This window comes from Pelophylax lessonae (assembly GCF_965119305.1).
Source record: "Pelophylax lessonae genome assembly, chromosome: 9".
NCBI classification, from domain to species: domain Eukaryota; kingdom Metazoa; phylum Chordata; class Amphibia; order Anura; family Ranidae; genus Pelophylax; species Pelophylax lessonae.
This window is the reverse complement of record NC_138776.1, coordinates 273,581,010-273,603,763: the sequence shown is the minus strand read 5'-3', so window position 1 is coordinate 273,603,763 and position 22,754 is coordinate 273,581,010. Positions and strand designations below refer to the sequence as shown.

At 46.5% G+C, this 22,754-nt stretch overlaps 1 protein-coding gene across 1 annotated transcript; it reads left to right on the top strand.

Moving 5' to 3' along the window:
- LOC309564478 (uncharacterized protein) lies at positions 1 to 13,916 on the top strand (the record flags this gene model as incomplete). The annotated part of the gene is made up of 3 exons (XM_082269106.1): positions 1 to 1,303; positions 9,990 to 10,988; positions 13,582 to 13,916. 3 exons carry the CDS (start codon positions 1 to 3, stop codon positions 13,893 to 13,895), a joined length of 2,616 nt encoding a protein of 871 aa, XP_082125232.1. The 3' UTR covers positions 13,896 to 13,916.
- Between the last annotated feature and the right edge of the window lie 8,838 nt (positions 13,917 to 22,754).

Below are 22,754 nucleotides of genomic sequence, written 5' to 3'. Positions count from 1 at the left end.
ATGTTGGTTTTGGTTGTACGGGGCTCTGATAGAGGGGATGTTGTTTCTCACTCTTTCCTTCTTTCCAGCAGGTCATTGGGAAGCCACCAGAGATCCCGAGTGGTCACATTGGAGATCTTTCATGTGTCATTCAGGAGACATTGTGAATGTTCAGACCAGTGTGAGGAACCACAACATAGGACAATGATGGAGGAGACCCACACCAAGACATTGGACATTGACCAGGAATCAGAGAGAGGTGACATCCATCTGTACACCAGCAGCTCTACATCCACATCGTGTTTTTCCGCTATTAACAAGGAGACCTCCTCATACCATGACGGCATCGCTCCACCTGAGGAGGAACCCCGATCGTTTCATGAAGACAACATCCGACCACCTGGCCTTTCTACATCCACCAAAACTGGACTGCTATCTGCTGATATAAAGGAGGAACGTCCGTCAGATGAAGCACACAACCTCCCAGACACCCGGCACTCCAGCCTTGCTCATCATAGACAGATAGCATTGTCCTGTATTAAGGAGGAACCTCATTCAGATGGAGGAGAAGACCTCCCCAGCACTCAGACATCTCAGATTAAGGTGGAACCCTTGTCAGGTGACCCATCTCTTGTACATTGCCCACCTGTAGAGATAAAGGAGGAACCCCAATCTCTTGATGGAAAAGATCCCACCTACATGGACCTCTCTCCACCCGCTGACCACACCCAGAGCCCGTCTGCTCAGATTAAAGAGGAGGAAGAAGATTTCCCTCCAGCTGGGGTTCACGTCCTGAAAGGAATCATCACAGATTCCGACATTCACTCCTTCACCATCACTGGAGAATACATGAGAGGAAGGAAGGTGAAGACCAAACCCAAGCAGGACAAAGTGGCCTCCTCCAAGTACCCCTGCCCCGTGTGTAAGAAAGGCTTCAGCACCCACGGCAACATGGTGCGGCACCGGGAGTTCCACAACGGGAAGAAGATGTCCTGCCCGGTGTGCGGAGCCGAGTTCTGCAGCAAAATGGACCTCAAGGCTCACACTCAGATACACAAAGTCAGCAAAGTCCTCCACTGCTCCCAGTGTGACATCACCTTCCCCAGCAACGTCAACCCCATCGTCCAGAAGAGGATCCACACCGGAGTGAAGCTGCTGGCCTGTTCCCACTGCGGGAAACGCTTCTCCAGCAAGCCCAGCGCCACGGAGCACATGAGCAAACTCTACCTGTGCCTGCTGTGCGGGAAACATGTCGCCAACAAGGCGCTGCTCCTCAGGCATGAACGGGCTCACGCCGGGGGAGATCCCGTCTGCTCCGACTGCAGTAAGTACTTCTGACTGAATATGAGAGGGGGGAGGGGTGACCAGTGCTTAGAGTGTGGGAGGAGGTTCAGCTTGGGACCCCGCCTTCTTTACCATCAGATGCTGTCATGTGACGGAGGATATTATAGAACTGTGTGGTCATGTGACGGAGGATGTTGTAGAACTGTGTGGTCATGTGACGGAGGATATTATAGAACTGTGTGGTCATGTGACGGAGGATGTTATAGAACTGTGTGGTCATGTGACGGAGGATGTTATAGAACTGTGTGGTCATGTGACGGTGGATGTTATAGAACTGTGTGGTCATGTGACGGAGGATGTTATAGAACTGTGTGGTCATGTGACGGAGGATATTATAGAACTGTGTGGTCATGTGACGGAGGACGTTATAGAACTGTGTGGTCATGTGACGGAGGATGTTATAGAACTGTGTGGTCATGTGATGGAGGATGTTATAGAACTGTGTGGTCATGTGACGGAGGATGTTATAGAACTGTGTGGTCATGTGACGGAGGATGTTATAGAACTGTGTGGTCATGTGACGGAGGATGTTATAGAACTGTGTGGTCATGTGACGGAGGATGTTGTAGAACTGTGTGGTCATGTGACGGAGGATATTATAGAACTGTGTGGTCATGTGACGGAGGATGTTATAAAACTGTGTGGTCATGTGACGGGGGATGTTATAGAACTGTGTGGTCATGTGACGGAGGATGTTATAGAACTGTGTGGTCATGTGATGGGGGATGTTATAGAACTGCCTGACGGTAATTATGCTGCAGGTAGGCGGTGGGTACAGGCGCAGTCACCTACGTCTGTGTTGTCAGTGCAGGGGTATGCTGTGTGAAGCTCCTAGTGGAGACAGTGGATTACCGGTACCCATAGTGGCGGGGGTATTCTGATCGCTATTGGCGCTTTTCCACTGCATGGTACGGTGTTGGAACGGTTCGGTAAGGCGGCGCTTTTCCACTACATGGAACTGAATGGTACGGCTCGCTTAAACAGTACCACCTTGGTTGTGGTTCCAAGAGGGCGTACCGATACCATATCCCACAATCCATTGCATGCAGCCTTGACTGTTTGTCACTACTAGCCACTGATTGGTCTGAGAATCGTTGTTATCCCTCCAACTAACTATTAGTGGAAAATCAAACCGTACCAAACCGTTCCAACACCGTACCATGCAGTGGAAAACCAAACCGGGCCAAGCAGGGCCGAGTGGAGCCGAGCCGGTGTTCCGTGAGAATTACCTACCCGTGAGAAAAACCTACCCTCGTCACTTCCGGTTCACGGCAGTGTGTGTAACACGAGCATATACATTAAAACAGCTGTGCGGCAATATGAGTCACCCCCGCTCCTGTCCCGGTCACTTCCCTGATCTCGGATAGTAAATATAAAAGCGGTGGCGGCTGTATGAAAAGATAAATCACGGAGCCGCCAGCCGCTTTTATATTTACTAGCCGAGAGCAGGGAAGTGACAATGATAGGAGCGGAGATGAGTGATATTGCAGCCCAGCTGTTTTAATGTAACCCCCGCGTAGGTAGGTTTTTTTCACGGACACCGTGCTCGTTTCATACTAGTGCGCATGCGCACTAGTCTGATTCTCAGCTGCTCCATTAGGTATCCGGGGCTGTGAGCATGCGCACTGCTGCGCTGCTCAGCTGTTCCTCGCCGGAAGTGACGAGGGTAGGTTTTTCTCACGGGTAGGTAATTCTCACGTTACACCGGTACTTGCAGTGGAAAAGTGCCATTAGATTGGTCAGAACAATCACATGATTACAATGTAAACAACACAGCCATGAATGGTTTGCTTAGTGTTGTGAAGCTGTGATTGGCTCACAGCTATCACATGGTGCCTGGCTACCTGTACCATGTGATTAGCTGTAGCCAATCACAGCATTTCAACAGTAACTAAGCTGTCATGAATGTTAACCCCTTCTTGACAGCTAAAACTAATGATTAAAGTGATACTAAAGGTTTCTATTTAACCACTTAAGGACCGGGCCGATTTCTGACACTAGCTGTTTACAAGATAAAATTTGTATTTTCTGCTAGAAAATTACTTAGAACACCCCAAAAATTATATATTTTTTTATGTTTTTAGCAGAGACCCTAGAGAATAAAATGGAGATCGATGCAATATTTTATGTCACACCGTATTTGCGCAGCGGTCTTACAAACTTATTTTATTAATATTTTTTGGAAAAATTTCACTTTTTTGAATCTTAAAAATAAGAAAACAGTGAAGTCAGTCCAATTTTTTTTCTACAATGTGAAAGATAATGTTACATCGAGTAAATAGATACCCAACAAACTGCGCACGCTCGCGGAATGGTGTCATACATTGGTACTTAAAAATCTCCATATTAAAACAAAAGAGGGGTATATTGGGACTTTAACCTCTTGCCGACCGCTGCACGACTATATACTGCGGCAGTCAGCCCCGTACAGGCAAAGTGACATAGTACTACATCGCTAGCCTGTGAGCCTCTAGGGGGCGAGCGCGCGCCACCGGAGGAGCGCTCCTGCCCCCGCTTGTTCCCTAAGAAGTCCGCGCGTGTGACTGGTGGCTCCGATGTCCGCCGGTCCCTCGCGTTCTCCCCGAGGAGAGGGAGAAAGGCAGGTGGCTGATGTAAACAAAGCTGTCTGTCATTCTCCCTGGTGTAACTGCAGAGATCATACAATCCTGCTATGTAGGATTGTATGTCTCTGTGGTTACATCACAAGCCACGCCCCTTTACAGTTAGAAGCACGCCCCTAGGGACACACTTAACCCCTGGATCACTAATAAAGTTAACCCCTTCCCTGCCAGTGTGATTAGTACAGTGACAGTGCATATGTATAGCACTGATTACTGTAGTAATGTCACTGGTAACCCCAAAAGTGTCAAAAATGTCAGTCAAGGGTCCGATCTGTCCGCCGCAATGTCACAGTCCCGCAAAAAAAATCGTAGATCGCCGCCATTACTCGTTAAAAAAAAAAAAACAATAAAGATTACAAAAATATTTCCCTTAGTTCGTAAACGCAATAGCTTTAGCGCAAACCAATCAAAATACAATTATTGTGATTTTTTTTTTTTTTTTTTTTTTTACCAAAAATATGTAGCAGAAAACAAATTGTCCTAAAATGTTAGAAAATTTAGATTTTTACATTTTTTGGGGGGGAATTTCATATAAACAAAAATGAAAAATTATTCTTATTTTTTCAAAATGTATGCTTTTTTTTTTTGTTTATAGCGCAAAAAGTAAAAATCGCACAGGTGATCAAATACCACCAAAAGAAAGCTCTGTTTGTGGGAAAAAAAGGACGTCAATTTCATTTAGGTACAGCACGACCGCGCAATTGTCTGTTAAAATCACGCAGTGTCGAATTGCAAAACAGAGCCTGGTCTTTGAGCAGTCAAATCCTCCGGGGCTTATGGCGGTGTGAACTGCCAGAGGTGCGGATGCGATGTGGGATCACGCTGTATGTTCGCAGCGTTCCCACATTGCACAAATGTGAACCGAACCGAAATGAGACTCAAGGCCATATTGAGTCTCCATCCCTGTATGCACTAGAGCAAAGAAACAAAAATAAAATTTGGGACTTTGTGTGAGGAGGCACCAGTTTAAAAATTGATAAAAACATATTAGGTAAACAAGAAAAACAAAAAAATGTATAGAAATTGCACATTTATTGATACATTTGAAGACTAATGATAATGCAGCCCATATCGCTAGATAGAAACATGTAACCAATACATTTAGAGCCCATTCACACTAGGGCGACTTATGAGGCGACTTGTGTGGCCCCAGGTCGCTTGACATAACAAAAGCAATGTTAATCAATGAGTGCCGTAGGGTCCGGTACTACTTTGAGGCGACTTGTGATCCGACTTGTCCCATATACTTCAATGGGAGTCACCTCCTTATCTTAATTGAAGCGACTTGTGATCCGACTTTCCATAAAAATGGTATTGAACAAGAAAAAAAGAGCATTTCTCTTATAATTTTTATTAGCACATGAATACGGCTTCTCTCCACCTGGCTTTTTTTCTTGCAGGCATTTTTCGGGCATTTTTTGAGGCAGGCATGACTTTTTTTGGATTTAGTGTCTGGGGTGTAAAAAAAGTGTCCCTGTGAAGTTTCATCTCTGTAGCATGTCCAGAACCAGAAAAAAAAAGCATTTTTCTTATAATTTTTATAAGAACAGGAATACGGCTTCTCTCCACCTGGCCGTTTTTCTTGCTGGCATTTATCTGCATTTTTTTGACGTCTTTGGAGGCAGGCATGACTTTTTTGGATTTAAGGCCCGTACACACGTAGCGATTGTCGGCCGTAAATATTTGGCCGCCGAACGATCGGCCGATTGTCGGCTTGTTAGTATGATGCTTCCGACAACCGACAGCGACTTTTCGGCCGAACAGAATCTGGTGTGCAGGCTATAAAATTTTTGTTGGCCGTCACCAGAACGGCCGATTGTTCGCAAGTCAGTACAGAATTCGGCCGACAAACAGCAGATTAGCAAGACTGGGCATGCTCAGAGAGGAAAAAAGACACGGAAATTTAACCATCACATGACATCACTTCTGCAGTCGGCTGTTGTTGGCCGACAAAATTTGTGTGCAGTCTTTAGCACTTTTCAGCCGACAGGACAGCACCGGACAAAAGACGGCCGATCGTTCGGTCGACATTCGGTACGGGCTTTAGTGTCTGGGGTGTCAAAAAAGTGTCCCTGTGAAGTTTCAGCTCTGTAGCATGTCCAGAACCCACACTGAACCCACTGAACCCACACTGCTGTATTAATAATTATAAGAAAAATGCTTTTTTTTTCTGGTTCTGGACATGCTACAGAAATTAAACTTCACAGGGACACTTTTTCGACCCCCCCAGACACTAAATCCAAAAAAAGTCATGCCTGCGTCAAAAAATGCCCGATAAATGCCTGCAAGAAAAAAAGCCAGGTGGAGAGAAGCCGTATTCCTGTTCTAATAAAAATTATAAGAAAAATGATAATTTTTTTCTGGTTCTGGACATGCTACAGAGCTGAAACTTCACAGGTACACTTTTTTGACACCCCAGACACTAAATCCAAAAAAGTCATGCCTGCCTCCAAAAATGCCCGATAAATGCCAGCAATAAAAAAATACAAGGTGTAAAGAAACCGCCACACTGCTGTATTAATAATTATAAGAAAAATGTGTTTTTTTTCTGGTTCTGGACATGCTACAGAGCTGAAACTTCACAGGGACACTTTTTAGACCCCCCAGACACTAAATCCAAAAAAAGTCATGCCTGCCTCAAAAAATGCCTGATAAATGCCTGCAAGAAAAAAAAGCCAGGTGGAGAGAAGCCGTATTCATGTTCTAATAAAAATTATAAGAAAAATGCTCTTTTTTTCTGGTTCTGGACATGCTACAGAGATGAAACTTCACAGGTACACTTTTTAGACCCCCCAGACACTAAAGACATGCCTGCCTCCAAAGACGCCCAAAGAAAATGCCCGATAATGCCAGCAAAAAAAAAAAAAAAAGGAAAGGGAAATTAGGTCACAACACATCATATTCTGATTGGCCAAATACAAAGTCCTACAAAGTCGTCTTGCGCCGAAGTCGCGCTAGAAGTCGCCCCTTATGAGGCGACTTTAGTGGTCGTGGCAGTGTGAACCGGCTGTAAAGGTAGACCTGAATAATAACCATTAGGGATGCACCGAAATTTCGGCCACCGAAATTTTCGGCCGAAAATGGGCCTATCCCATTTCGGCCGAAAATGGGTTAAAATGCCGAAATTAATGGCCGCAGCGCAGGTTTGAAAAGTCCCTGATTCTCCCGTCCGTAGGATAGGAGAATCAGTCTGTTCAATTAGGTGCCTTGGCTGCAGCAGAGCACAGCGTCTGTGACACCTCGTCTATCACACAGCAGCGAGCAGTACTCACCCCTCCCAGACACGGACAGGAGAGGAGAAAGACACACACAGCTCATCCTCCTCCCCCTCCCACCCCAGTTTTTCTGTCTGCCCGGGGCCGCCCACTCTCCTATCTCGGCGTATGTGCAGGACAGAGAGGGAGATGTGGGCGGGAAATATGCAGAACAGCAAGCAGCTACGTACACATTCCAAGCCTCATAAATGAAATCTGAGCCATCCTTTTTTTTTTTTCTCTAGCAAAGCGTCCACATGACAACCAGTGAAACTAGTTGTTAAAACTCTTGGGCTATCTTGACCAGTATCTGCCAAAAGCTCCCTGTCTTTGAACTGAAAAGAAGCAGTGCAGAAATGGCGGTAACAAACACCAAATTATTCCAAACAGTTCAATTACTTTGCTGTTTGTAATGAAGTTTATTCTAATGTTTGAAATAATGTCAGTTTTTAAGACATGTACTTTATTTGAAGGTTAATTACCCTGAAGCAGCAAATTTACTTTTTTACTTTGTATGTATACATAATGTTTCATTTAAGTTTATGCAATTCTGTGTTCTATAGGAACATAAAAATAAATCTTGCATAAAAAAAAAAAAAAAATTAACCCCTTTTGTACTGCATTAGTGCAACCAGTATCAGTGCAGCCAGTGTTAATTAACACTGATACTGGTTGCACTAATGCAGCACAAAGGGGTTAATTAACTGCCACTGGTTGGTCACTAATGCATCAGTGACCATAAGTGGCAATACATTAACCCCCTCATGCTGCATAATACAAATACCATTGGTAATTAAATTAACCTCTTGCCAACCCATCACAGTACATATACTGTGACAGGGTGGCAGCGACAGGTGTACGTCGCTGCCTGTTTTTGGTGTATGCCCCTCTTCTATCTAATTTAAAATTATTTGGGGGAAAAAGTCATTTTCGGTTTCGGTTTTCGGCCAAGGGCATCCTGCATTTTCGGTTTCGGTTTCGGCCCAGAATTTTCATTTCGGTGCATCCCTAATAACCATGTAGATATAAATGGTAGAGTAGAACCATAACAATAGTAGAAGGTAGTGGAGCAACGTCCTGATAGTAGATATTGGCAGAAATATATATAGTATATATATATATATATACTAATAGTAATATAATAATATATATAGATTGGAGAACTGATAAAAATGTAAACAGTTGGATAAATGATAAAACTTGCAATAGTAAAATTGCCTCCTATTAGGCTCAACGCTTTTCATGAGAAATGACTTCATCAGGAGCCGGCACAATACAAGTACCTAAAAAAGGGGGATACATACATAAACAACGATATATCCAACAAGTAAGCAAACCTAGATATTCTCCATAGGCAACGCTTAAAAATGTCTACGGGATACCAGTTTAGAGTTACAGAGGAGGTCGGGGGATGGAATTATTGCTCTCGCTCTGACGATCACAGGGGACACCTCACATGTGTGGTTTGAACACCGTTTACATATGTGTAAAATTATGAAAAAATGTGATTGGATGTTTTATAGCAAAAAGTAAAAAATATTGTTTTTTTTTTTTTATTCCCCAAATTTTTGCTCTTTTTTTGTTTATAACACAAAAAAAAAAAAATCGCAGAGGTGATGAAATACCACCAAAAGAAATCTCTGTTTGTGGGGAAAAGTACATCAGTTTTATTTGGGTACAGCGTTGCACAACCGTGCAATTGTCAGGTAGACTAACGCAGTGCTGAATCGCAATAAATGGCCTGGTCATTAGGAGGGTAAAACCTTCCAGAGCTGAAGTGGTTAAATAAAAAAAAATCCGCTTTAAATCAAAAATAATCCAATATAAATCAAAAAAAAATAATCTAATTTAAATGACAAAAAATCCAATTTAAATCAAAAAGAATCAGATTGAAATAAAAAAAAAATAATCGAATTTAAATTAAAAATAATCCAATATAAATTTAAAAAAAATCCAATATAAATGAAAAAAAATCCAATATAAATTAAAAAAATAATCTAATTTAAATGAAAAAGAATCAGATTTAAATAAAAAAAAATAATCAAATTTTAAATTGCAAAAAATCAAATTTAAATAAAAAAATCCAATTTAAATAAAAAAAAATCAAATTTAAATAAAAAATAATCTAATTTAAATTACAAAAAAGTCAAATTTAAATAATAAAAAAAATCCAATTAAAAAAAAATCCAATTTAAATGAAAAAAAATCCAATTTAAATTACAAAAAAATCCAATTTAAATTACAATAAAATCCAATTTAAATAATAAAAAAATCCAATTTAAATAAAAAAAATAATCCAATTTAAATTAAAAGATCCAATTTAAAGGGTGTGAATACTTATGTACATGGGATTTTTTTATTTTTTTTTAAATAAATTTGCAAAGATTTCAAACAAACTTCTCTCACGTTGTCATTATGGGGGATTGTTTGTAGAATTTTGAGGAAAATAATGAATGGAATCCATTTTGGGAATAAGGCTGTAATAGAAAATGTGGGAGAAGTGAAGTGCTGTGAATACTTTCCAGATGCGCTGTAGGGCATTCCTGAAAGGGGATTGGTCGGCTGGACTGTCCACACTGTCCATTCTAGAGAATGGAGCCAGCTCAGGTGACCCTCCTTATATCTGTATTTGTGGCCCCTTATCCAGGTCCTTAATTCATGATTCGATCTTGTGAGCCATTCCCTATCACCCGCCTGGTCATGTGATGCTGAAGCTCCTCCCCTTGTACCTGTATATGACTCATTAATAATGGGAGGCTCCCTCTGACTTCCTGTTTTCGGCTTCTTTCAGATGTCTTCAAGATGGCGACTCCAACCATCAGGCCGAATAAAGATGAACTCCCATCCAGTCATATAAAGGAGGAACCCCAATCAGGGGAAGGACACGCCCCCCCAGACATCGGCCACTCCGGCCTCATAGATCATAGACAGAAGGTATTGTCCTTTATTAAGGAGGAACCCAAATCAGATGAAAACCTCCCCAACACTCGGACATCTTGGAGAAGGATGGACCCAGCTCGTGTACAGAGTCCTCCTACAGAGATTAAGGAGGAACCCCAATCAGATGAAGATCTCCCCAACACTCAGACATCTCAGAGTAGGATGGACCCAGCTCCAAAGATTAAGGTGGAACCCCAATCTCCTGATGGAGAAGATCCCACCAACATGGACATCTCTCCACCCGCTGACCACACCCAGAGTCCGTCTGTTAAGATTAAAGAGGAGGAAGGTTCTTCTCCTGCTGGGACTGACATTCTGAAAAGGACCATCACAGACTCCGACATTCAGTCCTTCACCATCCCCGGAGAAAACAAGAAAATCAAACCCACTGAGGTCAAAGGTCCCCCCGCGGCTCAACCATCTAAGAACAACCACCTCTGCCCCGTGTGTAAGAGGAACTTTAGTAGTCATGGCAACATGGTGCGGCACCGGGAGTTCCACAACGGGAAGAAGCTGTGCTGCCCGGTGTGCGGAGCCGAGTTCTGCAGCAAGATGGACCTCAAGGCTCACGTCCAAATCCACAAAGTCAGCAATGTCCTCTACTGTGCCGAATGTAACGTCATCTCCCCGACCAACCTGAGCGTCCTGGTCCATGAGAAGATCCACACCGGAGGGAAGCCGTTCTGCTGTTCCCACTGCGGGAAACGCTTCTCCAGCCAATCACAAGTCTCCGAACACATGAACCAACCGTACTCCTGCATCGTCTGCCAGAAGATCTTCACCCACAAAGCACTGCTCCTCCGGCACGAGCGGACACACATCGATGGAAAGCCTGTCTGTTCCGACTGCAGTAAGTGACCTGAGGGAACCTAAGGTAGTCCCACCTCCTGACGGAACCAGAGGTAGTCGCACCTCCTGAGGGAACCCGAGGCAGTCCCACTTCCTGAGGGAACCTGAGGGAGCCCCGCCTCCTGAGGGAACCTGATGTAGTCCATCCTCCCTGAGGGAACCCGAGGCAGTCCCACCCCATGAGGGAACCCGATGCAGTCCCACCCCCTGAGGGAACCCGAGGCAGTCCCACCCCCTGAGGAACCCCGAGGGAGTCCGTCCTCCCTGAGGGAACCCGAGGGAGTCCGTCCTCCCTGAGGGAACCCGAGGGAGTCCGTCCTCCCTGAGGGAACCCGAGGGAGTCTGTCCTCCTGAACCACCAGAAGGTGTCATGTGATTTAGGACGTTACAGTGGGTAAAATAAATCTCAGTAAATCTTTTTCTATGACGGGAAATTTTCCCCAGAAGTCAGTAACAACCCATGCAATCCATTCATACAAAGACACCAAAACAAATCCATTCAGAAATGAAGTTCTGTGTAATAAAATGGAAGGACACCGGAAAAAAGTATTGGAACATATGAAGAAAGGGAGGTGCAAAAAGGCATGGAAAGCCAAGACGTCAACTGAAATCTATCAGTAATTAGAAATCAATGCCGCCCCCTGTCAGTGAAAAATGATATCAGCCGGTTCAGTCTCATCTCTTGGGCAATAAAAAGGCGTCTCATTACCAAGGTGTCCCACAAGAAACATCTCACCATGGGTAAAAGCAAAGAGCTCTCTCCAGACCTTTCCAACAACACATACGGATGGCATTGGTTACAGAAGGATTTCTAAACTTCTGATTGTTCCAGTGAGCACTGTTGGGGCCATAATCTGGAAGTGGAAAGAACATCATTTCACCATAAACTGACCAAGACCAGCTGCTCCTCACAAGGAGTCAGAAGAATTATCAGAAGAGTTGTCCAAGAGCCAAGGAGCGCTTGTAGAGAGCTTCAGAATGACCTGGAATTAGCACTCACCCACCATGATTGGAGGTCACATGGCACATCACCCCAAAAACACCCCCATACCTGAGGTTTGGAGGTGGAAACATCATGGTGTGGGCGGGGCTGTTTTTTCAGCAAACTTCCTATGATTGAAGGAAGGATGAATGGTGATAATAATCTGCTTCCTTCTACCAGGGTGATGAAGATGAAACGAGGGAGGACATTTCACCAAAGCCAAGGAAAGAAGATAAAGAATGGCCCAGCCAATCACCTGAAAGGAAGCCAATAGAAAATCTATGGAAAGAACTAAAGATCCAAATTCATAGAAGAGGCCCCATGGAACCTTCAAGATTTGAAGACCAAAATCACACCTGAGCAACGCATGTGACTCGTTTCTCCACACAGGAGCCTGCGACTCGAAGCTGTCACCATCAACCAAGGATTTTCTACCAAGTATGAAATACATTTCAGTTAGCGTGTTCAACACTTTCCTTCCATTTTATTACACAGAACTTCATTTCTGAATGGAATAGTTTTGGTGTCCTCATATGTATGGATTGCATGGCTTGTCACCCAACATGTGGGGAAAGTTTCATGTCCTAGAAATAGATTTACCGAGAAAAATGGTGAAGCCTTCAATACTTATTTTACCCGCTGTGTATTTCTGTTTGGTCATGTGACGGAGGACGTTCTATAACCCTCTGGTCATGTGACAGAGGATGTTCTATAACCGTCTGGTCATGTGACGGAGGACGTTCTATAACCCTCTGGTCATGTGACAGAGGACGTTCTATAACCGTCTGGTCATGTGACGGAGGACGTTCTATAACCATCTGGTCATGTGACGGAGGACGTTCTATAACCGTCTGGTCATGTGACGGAGGACGTTCTAGAACCGTCTGGTCATGTGACAGAGGACGTTCTAGAACCGTATGGTCATGTGACGGATGATAATATATAACCATCTGGTCATGTGATGGAGGACATTCTAGAACTGTCTGGTCATGTGATGGAGGACATTCTAGAACCGTCTGGTCATGTGACGGAGGATGTTCTAGAACCATCTGGTCATGTGATGGAGGACGTTCTAGAACCATCTGGTCATGTGACGGAGGACTTTCTGTAACCGTCTGGTCATGTGCTGGAGGACGTTCTATAACCGTCTGGTCATGTGACAGAGGACATTCTAGAACGATCTGGTCATGTGACAGATGATGATATATAACCATCTGGTCATGTGACGGAGGACGTTCTAGAACCGTCTGGTCATGTGATGGAGGCCGTTCTAGAACCGTCTGGTCATGTGCTGGAGGACGTTATATAACCGTCTGGTCATGTGACGGATGATGATATATAACCATCTGGTCATGTGACGGAGGACATTCTAGAACCGTCTGGTCATGTGATGGAGGACGTTCTATAACCGTCTGGTCATGTGATGGAGGATGTTCTATAACCGTCTGGTCATGTGATGGAGGACGTTCTAGAATGATCTGGTTATGTGGCAGAGGATGTACTAGAACTGTCTAGTCATGAGATTGTTAAGCACCTCCCTGTTTATGACATCATGAACTCCCCGTTTCCTATGGGAGGCTCCCGCTGACTTCTTGTTTTCTGTTTATTTCAGATATCTGGAACATGGCGATCCCAGCGGTATTATTCAACCCCCCTATGCCTACCCCCCATAAAGAACATGGTATTTTAAAGTTTGTACAAACCCCGCCCACATGCAGCACCAATCACAGGGGGGCACCTCAGGTTAAGGCGGAGCTTCTCTCAACCAATTCATTGACTAATATAGTGGAGGAGAAGCCTGGTACTGCCAGCTGTGTTCCCCCAAACCTGGACATTAAGGAGGAACCCACAGAGCACCCCACAGACAGCACCCCAACATCATCCACTCAGAATAACCATTCTTATAAAGAGGACCTGTCTCTCTAGCACACATTTACCCCCATACATGTGGAGGAGACCTCCTACCTGCAGCTTGGACTCTGCTCTCCTCAGATCCCATGATAATTCACCCACATTGAAGTCGGAGCCCTGCCTTAGATTAAGGAGGAATCCGACTCAGAGAGTCTCTCACACACAGACAGCTTTATCCTCCAGGATCATACCGATCCGTCTTCCCATATCCAGGAGGAACCCCTCCCACATGAAGATGTCTTCAAGCATCTCCTGTGGTGACCTTTCTCTCACATTTAGGAGACCTTCCTGTATGACATCAGACCGTCAGATATTAAAGCAGAACTCTCCTTGGGTGATGTGGACGGTTCTACAAGCAACTCTGCGGCCTCGTCTTACATGTCTGGCTCCTCGTGTGTCCTGCAAGCGCTACGTTAGCCAAACCCCAGAAGATCCACTCCGGAGTATAGGCGTTCACCTCGGAAGGCTGGCTTCTTGGTCCACCAGCACATTCATATGGGAGAGAAGCCTCCCTGTCCACAGAGTGTGGGATACAGTTCACCATTCTCCAGAAGATCCACACCATAGGGAGAAACAACACCTGACTCTACTAGAGACTTCACCTGTGAGACCAGCTTCATTGTCCACCAATGGAGGGACATCCGTGAGAAGCCTTTCCCCAGTGCAGCCGGCGGCAAAAGATACACTAACAAGTCACAGCTGGTCAAACCCCAGAAGATCCACTCAGGAGTGAAGCCATTCACCTGCTCGGAGTGCAGAAAATCCCTTACCCGCAATGCCGACTTCCTGGTCCACCAGCATGTTCACGCAGGAGAGAAGCCCTACCCGTGCTCGGAGTGCGGGAAGCAGTTCAGCCTCCATCAGAGTCTGGTCCTTCACCAGAGGATCCATACCGGGGAGAAACACTACTCATTCTACGATTATGGCAAAGGCTTCGCCCCCAAAGTTACCTAGACATTCACCAGCGTGTTCACACAGGCGAGAAACTATTCACCTGCATGGAGTGCGGCAAAAGCTTCAGCCTCCATCAGAGTCTGGTCCTTCACCAGAGGATCTACGCTGGGGAGAAACACTACTCATTCTACGATTATGGCAATAGCTTCGCCCCCAAAGTCACCTAGACATTCACCAGCGTGTTCACACAGACGAGAAACCATTCACCTGCATGGAGTGCGGCAAAAGCTTCAGCCTCCATCACAGTCTGGTCCTTCACTAGAGGATCTACACTGGGGAAAAACACTACTCATGGTCCGAGTGTGGCAAAGGCTTCGCTAAGCCCGCAAAGTCTCAATTAGACAAGCTTCAGCCTCCATCAGAACCTCCTCCAGCACCAAAGAGTCCACACAGGAAAGAAGCCCTACCCGTGCTCGGAGTGCGGGAAGCAGTTCAGCTTCCATCAGAGTCTGGTCCTTCACCAGAGGATCCATACCGGGGAGAAACAGTACTCATTCTACGATTAGGGCAAAGGCTTCGCCCCCAAAGTCACCTAGACATTCACCAGCGTGTTCACACAGGCGAGAAGCCCTACCCGTGCTCGGAGTGCAGGAAGCAGCTCAGCTTCCATCAGAGTCTGGTCCTTCACCAGAGGATCTACACCGGGGAGAAACAATACTCATGGTCCGAGTGTGGCAAAGGCTTCGCTAAGCCCGCAAAGTCTCACCTAGACACTCACCAGCGTGCTCACACCGTTGAAAAAAAATATTCACCTGCATGGAGTGCGGTAAAAGCTTCAGCCTCCATCAGAACCTCCTCCTGCACCAAAGAGTCCACACAGGAGAGAAACCCTTCTGCTGTTCCCAGTGCACTGTGACTCTTCCGGTGCAAACGCAAGTCTGGAAGGTTCTTTTCCTCTACTAGGAGAGGAGAATCACTGTAAAGAAGATTTCCTCTCTGTTACGGCATCTCCTCCTCTTTCCTGTCCAGGAAAGACTCCTCTGTTTGTCACATTAGCACTTCTACAAATCCTGCTCACGCGGTTCATATTTCTATTGAGGGAGGTCGTGCTCTTGTATTGCGGTAGAAGGATTCCACCCAAGATTGAAGATCTGTTCCACCTGGGTGGGGGGTGGGGGGGGGTGATTTTGATTCTGACTTCTCTGGTCCATCATGACCATCACAAGGATCCCGCTCTCCATGTTGGATGTTTAAAGCTGTAAGAGTAGTGGGAACACACCTGAGGTGGGTGGAAACTATGACGAAACAATCCTTGAATGTGACCCCTCCCCTTCCTCCCATGTGACACTTTTAGTGATTGGTGTAGAGCTGTCACATGGGAGGGAGGAAAGGTTTCAGTACTATGTAAGCTCCTCAGAGTTCCCTCACTTCTAGGAGCGGATGGAGGAAAAGATGTCCAATCCAAAGCTGACTTCCTGTACGCGGTGTGACGGCCTCATCAACCTGGATTCATAATAACGCCTCTTGGATGGTATAAATGTGGATTGCGGTCAGTCTTCTGCTGACTTTACTGACTTCCTGGGTGACCTCTCTATGATGGATGTGATAACGGTTGGCTTTTATACATTTGTTAATAATAAATATATGAATTCTTATTGAGGATCTCTTCTATCATTGGAAAACCTTTGGACCAGGGGTCTTGAATTAAAATTTCTGGAGGTCCGGTCAGCAAAATTTCCTTCCTGCAGATGTCCGAATCTCGGTAACCCTATAACACGGTTCACCAGTACATCATCACCTTCAGTGTACCTTTCACATCGTAGTCTCCTTTACATCACAGTGTCCTCCGTTCCCTTTACACAACACTGCCCCCCTTTACACAACACTGCCCCCCTTTACACAGCACTGCCCCCTTTACACAATACTGCCCCCCTTTACACAACACTGCCCTCCTTTACACAATACTGCCCCCCTTTACACAACACTGCCCTTATTTACACAATACTGCCCCCCTTTACACAACACTGCCCTCCTTTACACAATACTGCCCCCCTTTACACAACACTGCCCTTCTTTACAGAACACTGCCCTTCTTTACACAATACTGCCCCCCTTTACACAATACTGCCCCCCTTTACACAATACTGCCCCCCTTTACACAACACTGCCCTTCTTTACACAACCATGCCCACCTTTACACAACACTGCCCTTCTTTACACAACGCTGCCCCCCTTTACACAACACTGCCCCCCTTTACACAACACTGCCCTTCTTTACACAACACTGCCCCCCTTTACACAACACTGCCCTTCTTTACACAACACTGCCCCCATTTACACAACACTGCCCTTCTTTACACAACACTGCCCCCTTTACACAACACCGCCCTTCTTTACACAACACTGCCCCCCTTTACACAACACTGCCCTTCTTTACACAATACTGCCCCCTTTACACAACACTGCCCCCCTTTACACAACACTGCCCCCCTTTACACAACACTGCCCCCCTTTATTCAACATTGCCCCCCTTTACACAACACTGCCCTTCTTTACACAACACCGCCCCCCTTTACACAACACTGCCCCCCTTTACACAACACTGCCCTTCTTTACACAACACTGCCCCCCTTTACACAACACTGCCCTTCTTTACACAATACTGCCCCCCTTTACACAACACTGCCCCCTTTACACAACATAGCCCCCTTTACACAATATAGCCCCCCTTTACACAACACTGCCCCCCTTTACACAACATAGCCCCCTTTACACAAAATAGCCCCCCTTTACACAACACTGCCCTTCTTTACACAACACTGCCCCCCTTTACACAACATAGCCCCCTTTACACAAAATAGCCCCAGTTTACGCAACACTGCCCTTCTTTACACAACACTGCCCCCCTTTACACAACACTGTCCCCCTTTACACAACACTGCCCTCCTTTACACAATACTGCCCCCCTTTACACAACACTGCCCTTATTTATACAATACTGCCCCCCTTTACACAACACTGCCCTCCTTTACACAATACTGCCCCCCTTTACACAACACTGCCCTTCTTTACAGAACACTGCCCTTCTTTACACAATACTGCCCCCCTTTACACAACACTGCCCCCTTTACACAATACTGCCCCCCTTTACACAACACTGCCCCCCTTTACACAATACTGCCCCCCTTTACACAACACTGCCCCCCTTTACACAACACTGCCCTCCTTTACACAATACTGCCCCCCTTTACACAACACTGCCCTCCTTTACACAATACTGCCCCCCTTTACACAACACTGCCCTTCTTTACAGAACACTGCCCTTCTTTACACAATACTGCCCCCCTTTACACAATACTGCCCCCCTTTACACAATACTGCCCCCCTTTACACAACACTGCCCTTCTTTACACAACCATGCCCACCTTTACACAACACTGCCCTTCTTTACACAACGCTGCCCCCCTTTACACAACACTGCCCCCCTTTACACAACACTGCCCTTCTTTACACAACACTGCCCCCCTTTACACAACACTGCCCTTCTTTACACAACACTGCCCCCATTTACACAACACTGCCCTTCTTTACACAACACTGCCCGCTTTACACAACACTGCCCTTCTTTACACAACACTGCCCCCCTTTACACAACACTGCCCTTCTTTACACAATACTGCCCCCTTTACACAACACTGCCCTTCTTTACACAACACTGCCCCCCTTTACACAACACTGCCCCCCTTTACACAACACTGCCCCCCTTTACTCAACATTGCCCCCCTTTACACAACACCGCCCTTCTTTACACAACACCGCCCCCCTTTACACAACACTGCCCCCCTTTACACAACACTGCCCTTCTTTACACAACTCTGCCCCCCTTTACACAACACTGCCCCCTTTACACAACATAGCCCCCTTTACACAATATAGCCCCCCTTTACACAACACTGCCCCCCCTTTACACAACATAGCCCCCTTTACACAAAATAGCCCCCCTTTACAAAACACTGCCCTTCTTTACACAACACTGCCCCCCTTTACACAACATAGCCCCCTTTACACAAAATAGCCCCAGTTTACGCAACACTGCCCTTCTTTACACAACACTGCCCCCCTTTACACAACACTGTCCCCCTTTACACAACACTGCCCTCCTTTACACAATACTGCCCCCCTTTACACAACACTGCCCTTATTTACACAATACTGCCCCCCTTTACACAACACTGCCCTCCTTTACACAATACTGCCCCCCTTTACACAACACTGCCCTTCTTTACAGAACACTGCCCTTCTTTACACAATACTGCCCCCCTTTACACAACACTGCCCCCTTTACACAATACTGCCCCCTTTACACAATACTGCCCCCCTTTACACAACACTGCCCCCCTTTACACAACACTGCCCTCCTTTACACAATACTGCCCCCCTTTACACAACACTGCCCTTATTTACACAATACTGCCCCCCTTTACACAACACTGCCCTCCTTTACACAATACTGCCCCCCTTTACACAACACTGCCCTTCTTTACAGAACACTGCCCTTCTTTACACAATACTGCCCCCCTTTACACAATACTGCCCCCCTTTACACAACACTGCCCTTCTTTACACAACCATGCCCACCTTTACACAACACTGCCCTTCTTTACACAACGCTGCCCCCCTTTACACAACGCTGCCCCCCTTTACACAACACTGCCCTTCTTTACACAACACTGCCCCCCTTTACACAACACTGCCCTTCTTTACACAACACTGCCCCCATTTACACAACACTGCCCTTCTTTACACAACACTGCCCCCTTTACACAACACCGCCCTTCTTTACACAACACTGCCCCCCTTTACACAACACTGCCCTTCTTTACACAATACTGCCCCCTTTACACAACACTGCCCTTCTTTACACAACACTGCCCCCCTTTACACAACACTGCCCCCCTTTACACAACACTGCCCCCCTTTACTCAACATTGCCCCCCTTTACACAACACCGCCCTTCTTTACACAACACCGCCCCCCTTTACACAACACCGCCCTTCTTTACACAACACCGCCCCCCTTTACACAACACTGCCCCCCTTTACACAACACTGCCCTTCTTTACACAACTCTGCCCCCCTTTACACAACACTGCCCTTCTTTACACAATACTGCCCCCCTTTACACAACACTGCCCCCTTTACACAACATAGCCCCCTTTACACAATATAGCCCCCCTTTACACAACACTGCCCCCCCTTTACACAACATAGCCCCCTTTACACAAAATAGCCCCCCTTTACACAACACTGCCCTTCTTTACACAACACTGCCCCCCCTTTACACAACATAGCCCCCTTTACACAAAATAGCCCCAGTTTACGCAACACTGCCCTTCTTTACACAACACTGCCCCCCTTTACACAACACTGTCCCCCTTTACACAACACTGCCCTCCTTTACACAATACTGCCCCCCTTTACACAACACTGCCCTTATTTACACAATACTGCCCCCCTTTACACAACACTGCCCTCCTTTACACAATACTGCCCCCCTTTACACAACACTGCCCTTCTTTACAGAACACTGCCCTTCTTTACACAATACTGCCCCCCTTTACACAATACTGCCCCCCTTTACACAACACTGCCCTTCTTTACACAACCATGCCCACCTTTACACAACACTGCCCCCCTTTACACAACACTGCCCTTCTTTACACAACACTGCCCCCTTTACACAACGCTGCCCCCCTTTACACAACGCTGCCCCCCTTTACACAACACTGCCCTTCTTTACACAACACTGCCCCCATTTACACAACACTGCCCTTCTTTACACAACACTGCCCCCTTTACACAACACCGCCCTTCTTTACACAACACTGCCCCCCTTTACACAACACTGCCCTTCTTTACACAATACTGCCCCCCTTTACACAACACTGCCCTTCTTTACACAACACTGCCCCCCTTTACTCAACATTGCCCCCCTTTACTCAACATTGCCCCCCTTTACACAACACCGCCCTTCTTTACACAACACTGCCCCCCTTTACACAACACTGCCCTTCTTTACACAACACTGCCCCCTTTACACAACACTGCCCCCCTTTACACAACACTGCCCTTCTTTACACAATACTGCCCCCCTTTACACAACACTGCCCCCCTTTACACAACATAGCCCCCCTTTACACAACACTGCCCCCCTTTACACAACACTGCCCCCCCCTTTACACAACATAGCGCCCTTTACACAAAATAGCCCCCCTTTACACAACACTGCCCTTCTTTACACAACACTGCCCTTCTTTACACAACACTGCCCCCCTTTACACAACACTGCCCTTCTTTACACAACACTGCCCTGCTTTACTCAACACTGCCCCCCTTTACACAATACTGCCCCCCTTTACACAACACCGCCCTTCTTTACACAACACTGCCCCCCTTTACACAGCATTGCCCTTCTTTACACAATATTCCCCCCCTTTACACAACACTGCCCCCCTTTTACGCAACACTGCCCCCCTTTACACAACACTGCCCTTCTTTACACAACACTGCCCCCATTCAGTGCAAACCTCCCCTGTACCTTTGGCATGGAGGAGGCACTAATCACCCTGGAATGTCCTCTCCCGGCCACCAGATGTCATCCTCACAACGTGCTGCAGATGGGGTCAGAGAGCGAGAGTCTTTTCATATTATCACCCGCTTGTCCACATAATAACTTGGGCACCTCCTGCCTCTCAGTCCCGATCTGCAGCTCCTCCTGCCCCCACCTGCTCTTAGGATGACATCGGTGGCCAGGTGTGAGGCTCTGGAGAGGACACCCAGCAGTGGCTCAGCCACGGTCCAGACAGGACTGTCACTTGGTTTGGTTCCGAACCGCGGTCCACCATTTGGTGACCGCTGCTTTAAATGATACATTGTTTCTGCTCTTCCTTATGATGTGATTGAACTAAAACAGAGAAAATGGAGTCTGGAGATGAGATGAGACATTTGTGGGGGTGATGAGGTCATAGAACCTGAAAACGAAGGTCGGTGTGACATCTGTGTGAACCTTCTCCCCTCCCCCTCTACTCCGACCAGAACCTCCTCCCTCTTCATAGTCATCCAGAATGTCTCCATTCTACCAGAAGACAGAGAACTTCCATAGAACACATTGGAGGTCCTACTCCACGTCCTTCAGATGTATTTATTTAGTACAGTTTACATACAGTACACTCACCTCAGTCCCTGCCCCTGAGGAGTTTACAATCTAAGGTTCCCATTCCACGTCCATACACATACTGGGGCTGGGTCCACCTACCAGCAGGTCTTTGGAGTGTGTGTATACATGGAAAACCCAACCCTGGATTAGAAGGTTCATCACCAGGACCCCTGAGGTGGGTATGAAGAGCTCCACCTTATAATCTGATTGGCTTCTCTGGGTCTCTGGAGGTGGGAGATGAACCATAGAGGCCTAATCTACTCAGGAAGGGAGAACACACTGTACATGGAGGTCCTCTTTAGGTTTGTGGCCCCATCTGACTCAGCAGAAGCCTCCCATATCCCTGGTGCCGACACCTCACCATAGGAGCCAGATAACGGCCAGCCTCAACTGGAGGAGCTCACCTGATATTTTCATTTTACACCGGAGGTTTCTATAAGTCCGGCTGAAATGCTGCACCCCACTACAAGGGGACACAATGCGCCCCCCACCATGTGATGTGTGGGGGCAGGGTCTTCACAGAGTCTGATGACTGAAGTCTCAGAGTCATACAAAGAATTTGTGTTGTGTCCATTGTTTAACTTGGGCCCCATAGTGACCGGGTGCCGGAGACTCTGGTGTTCAGGTGCACCGTCTATCCCCACTGCTGGCAGCCTGCTGAACTCTATGAGAGGCTGGAGGGTGCCAGAGCGGTACTGACATTTATGGGAGTATACACCCAATGTGTGTTCAGTGTGCCCCCTTCATCAGGGCCCGGAAAGGGTG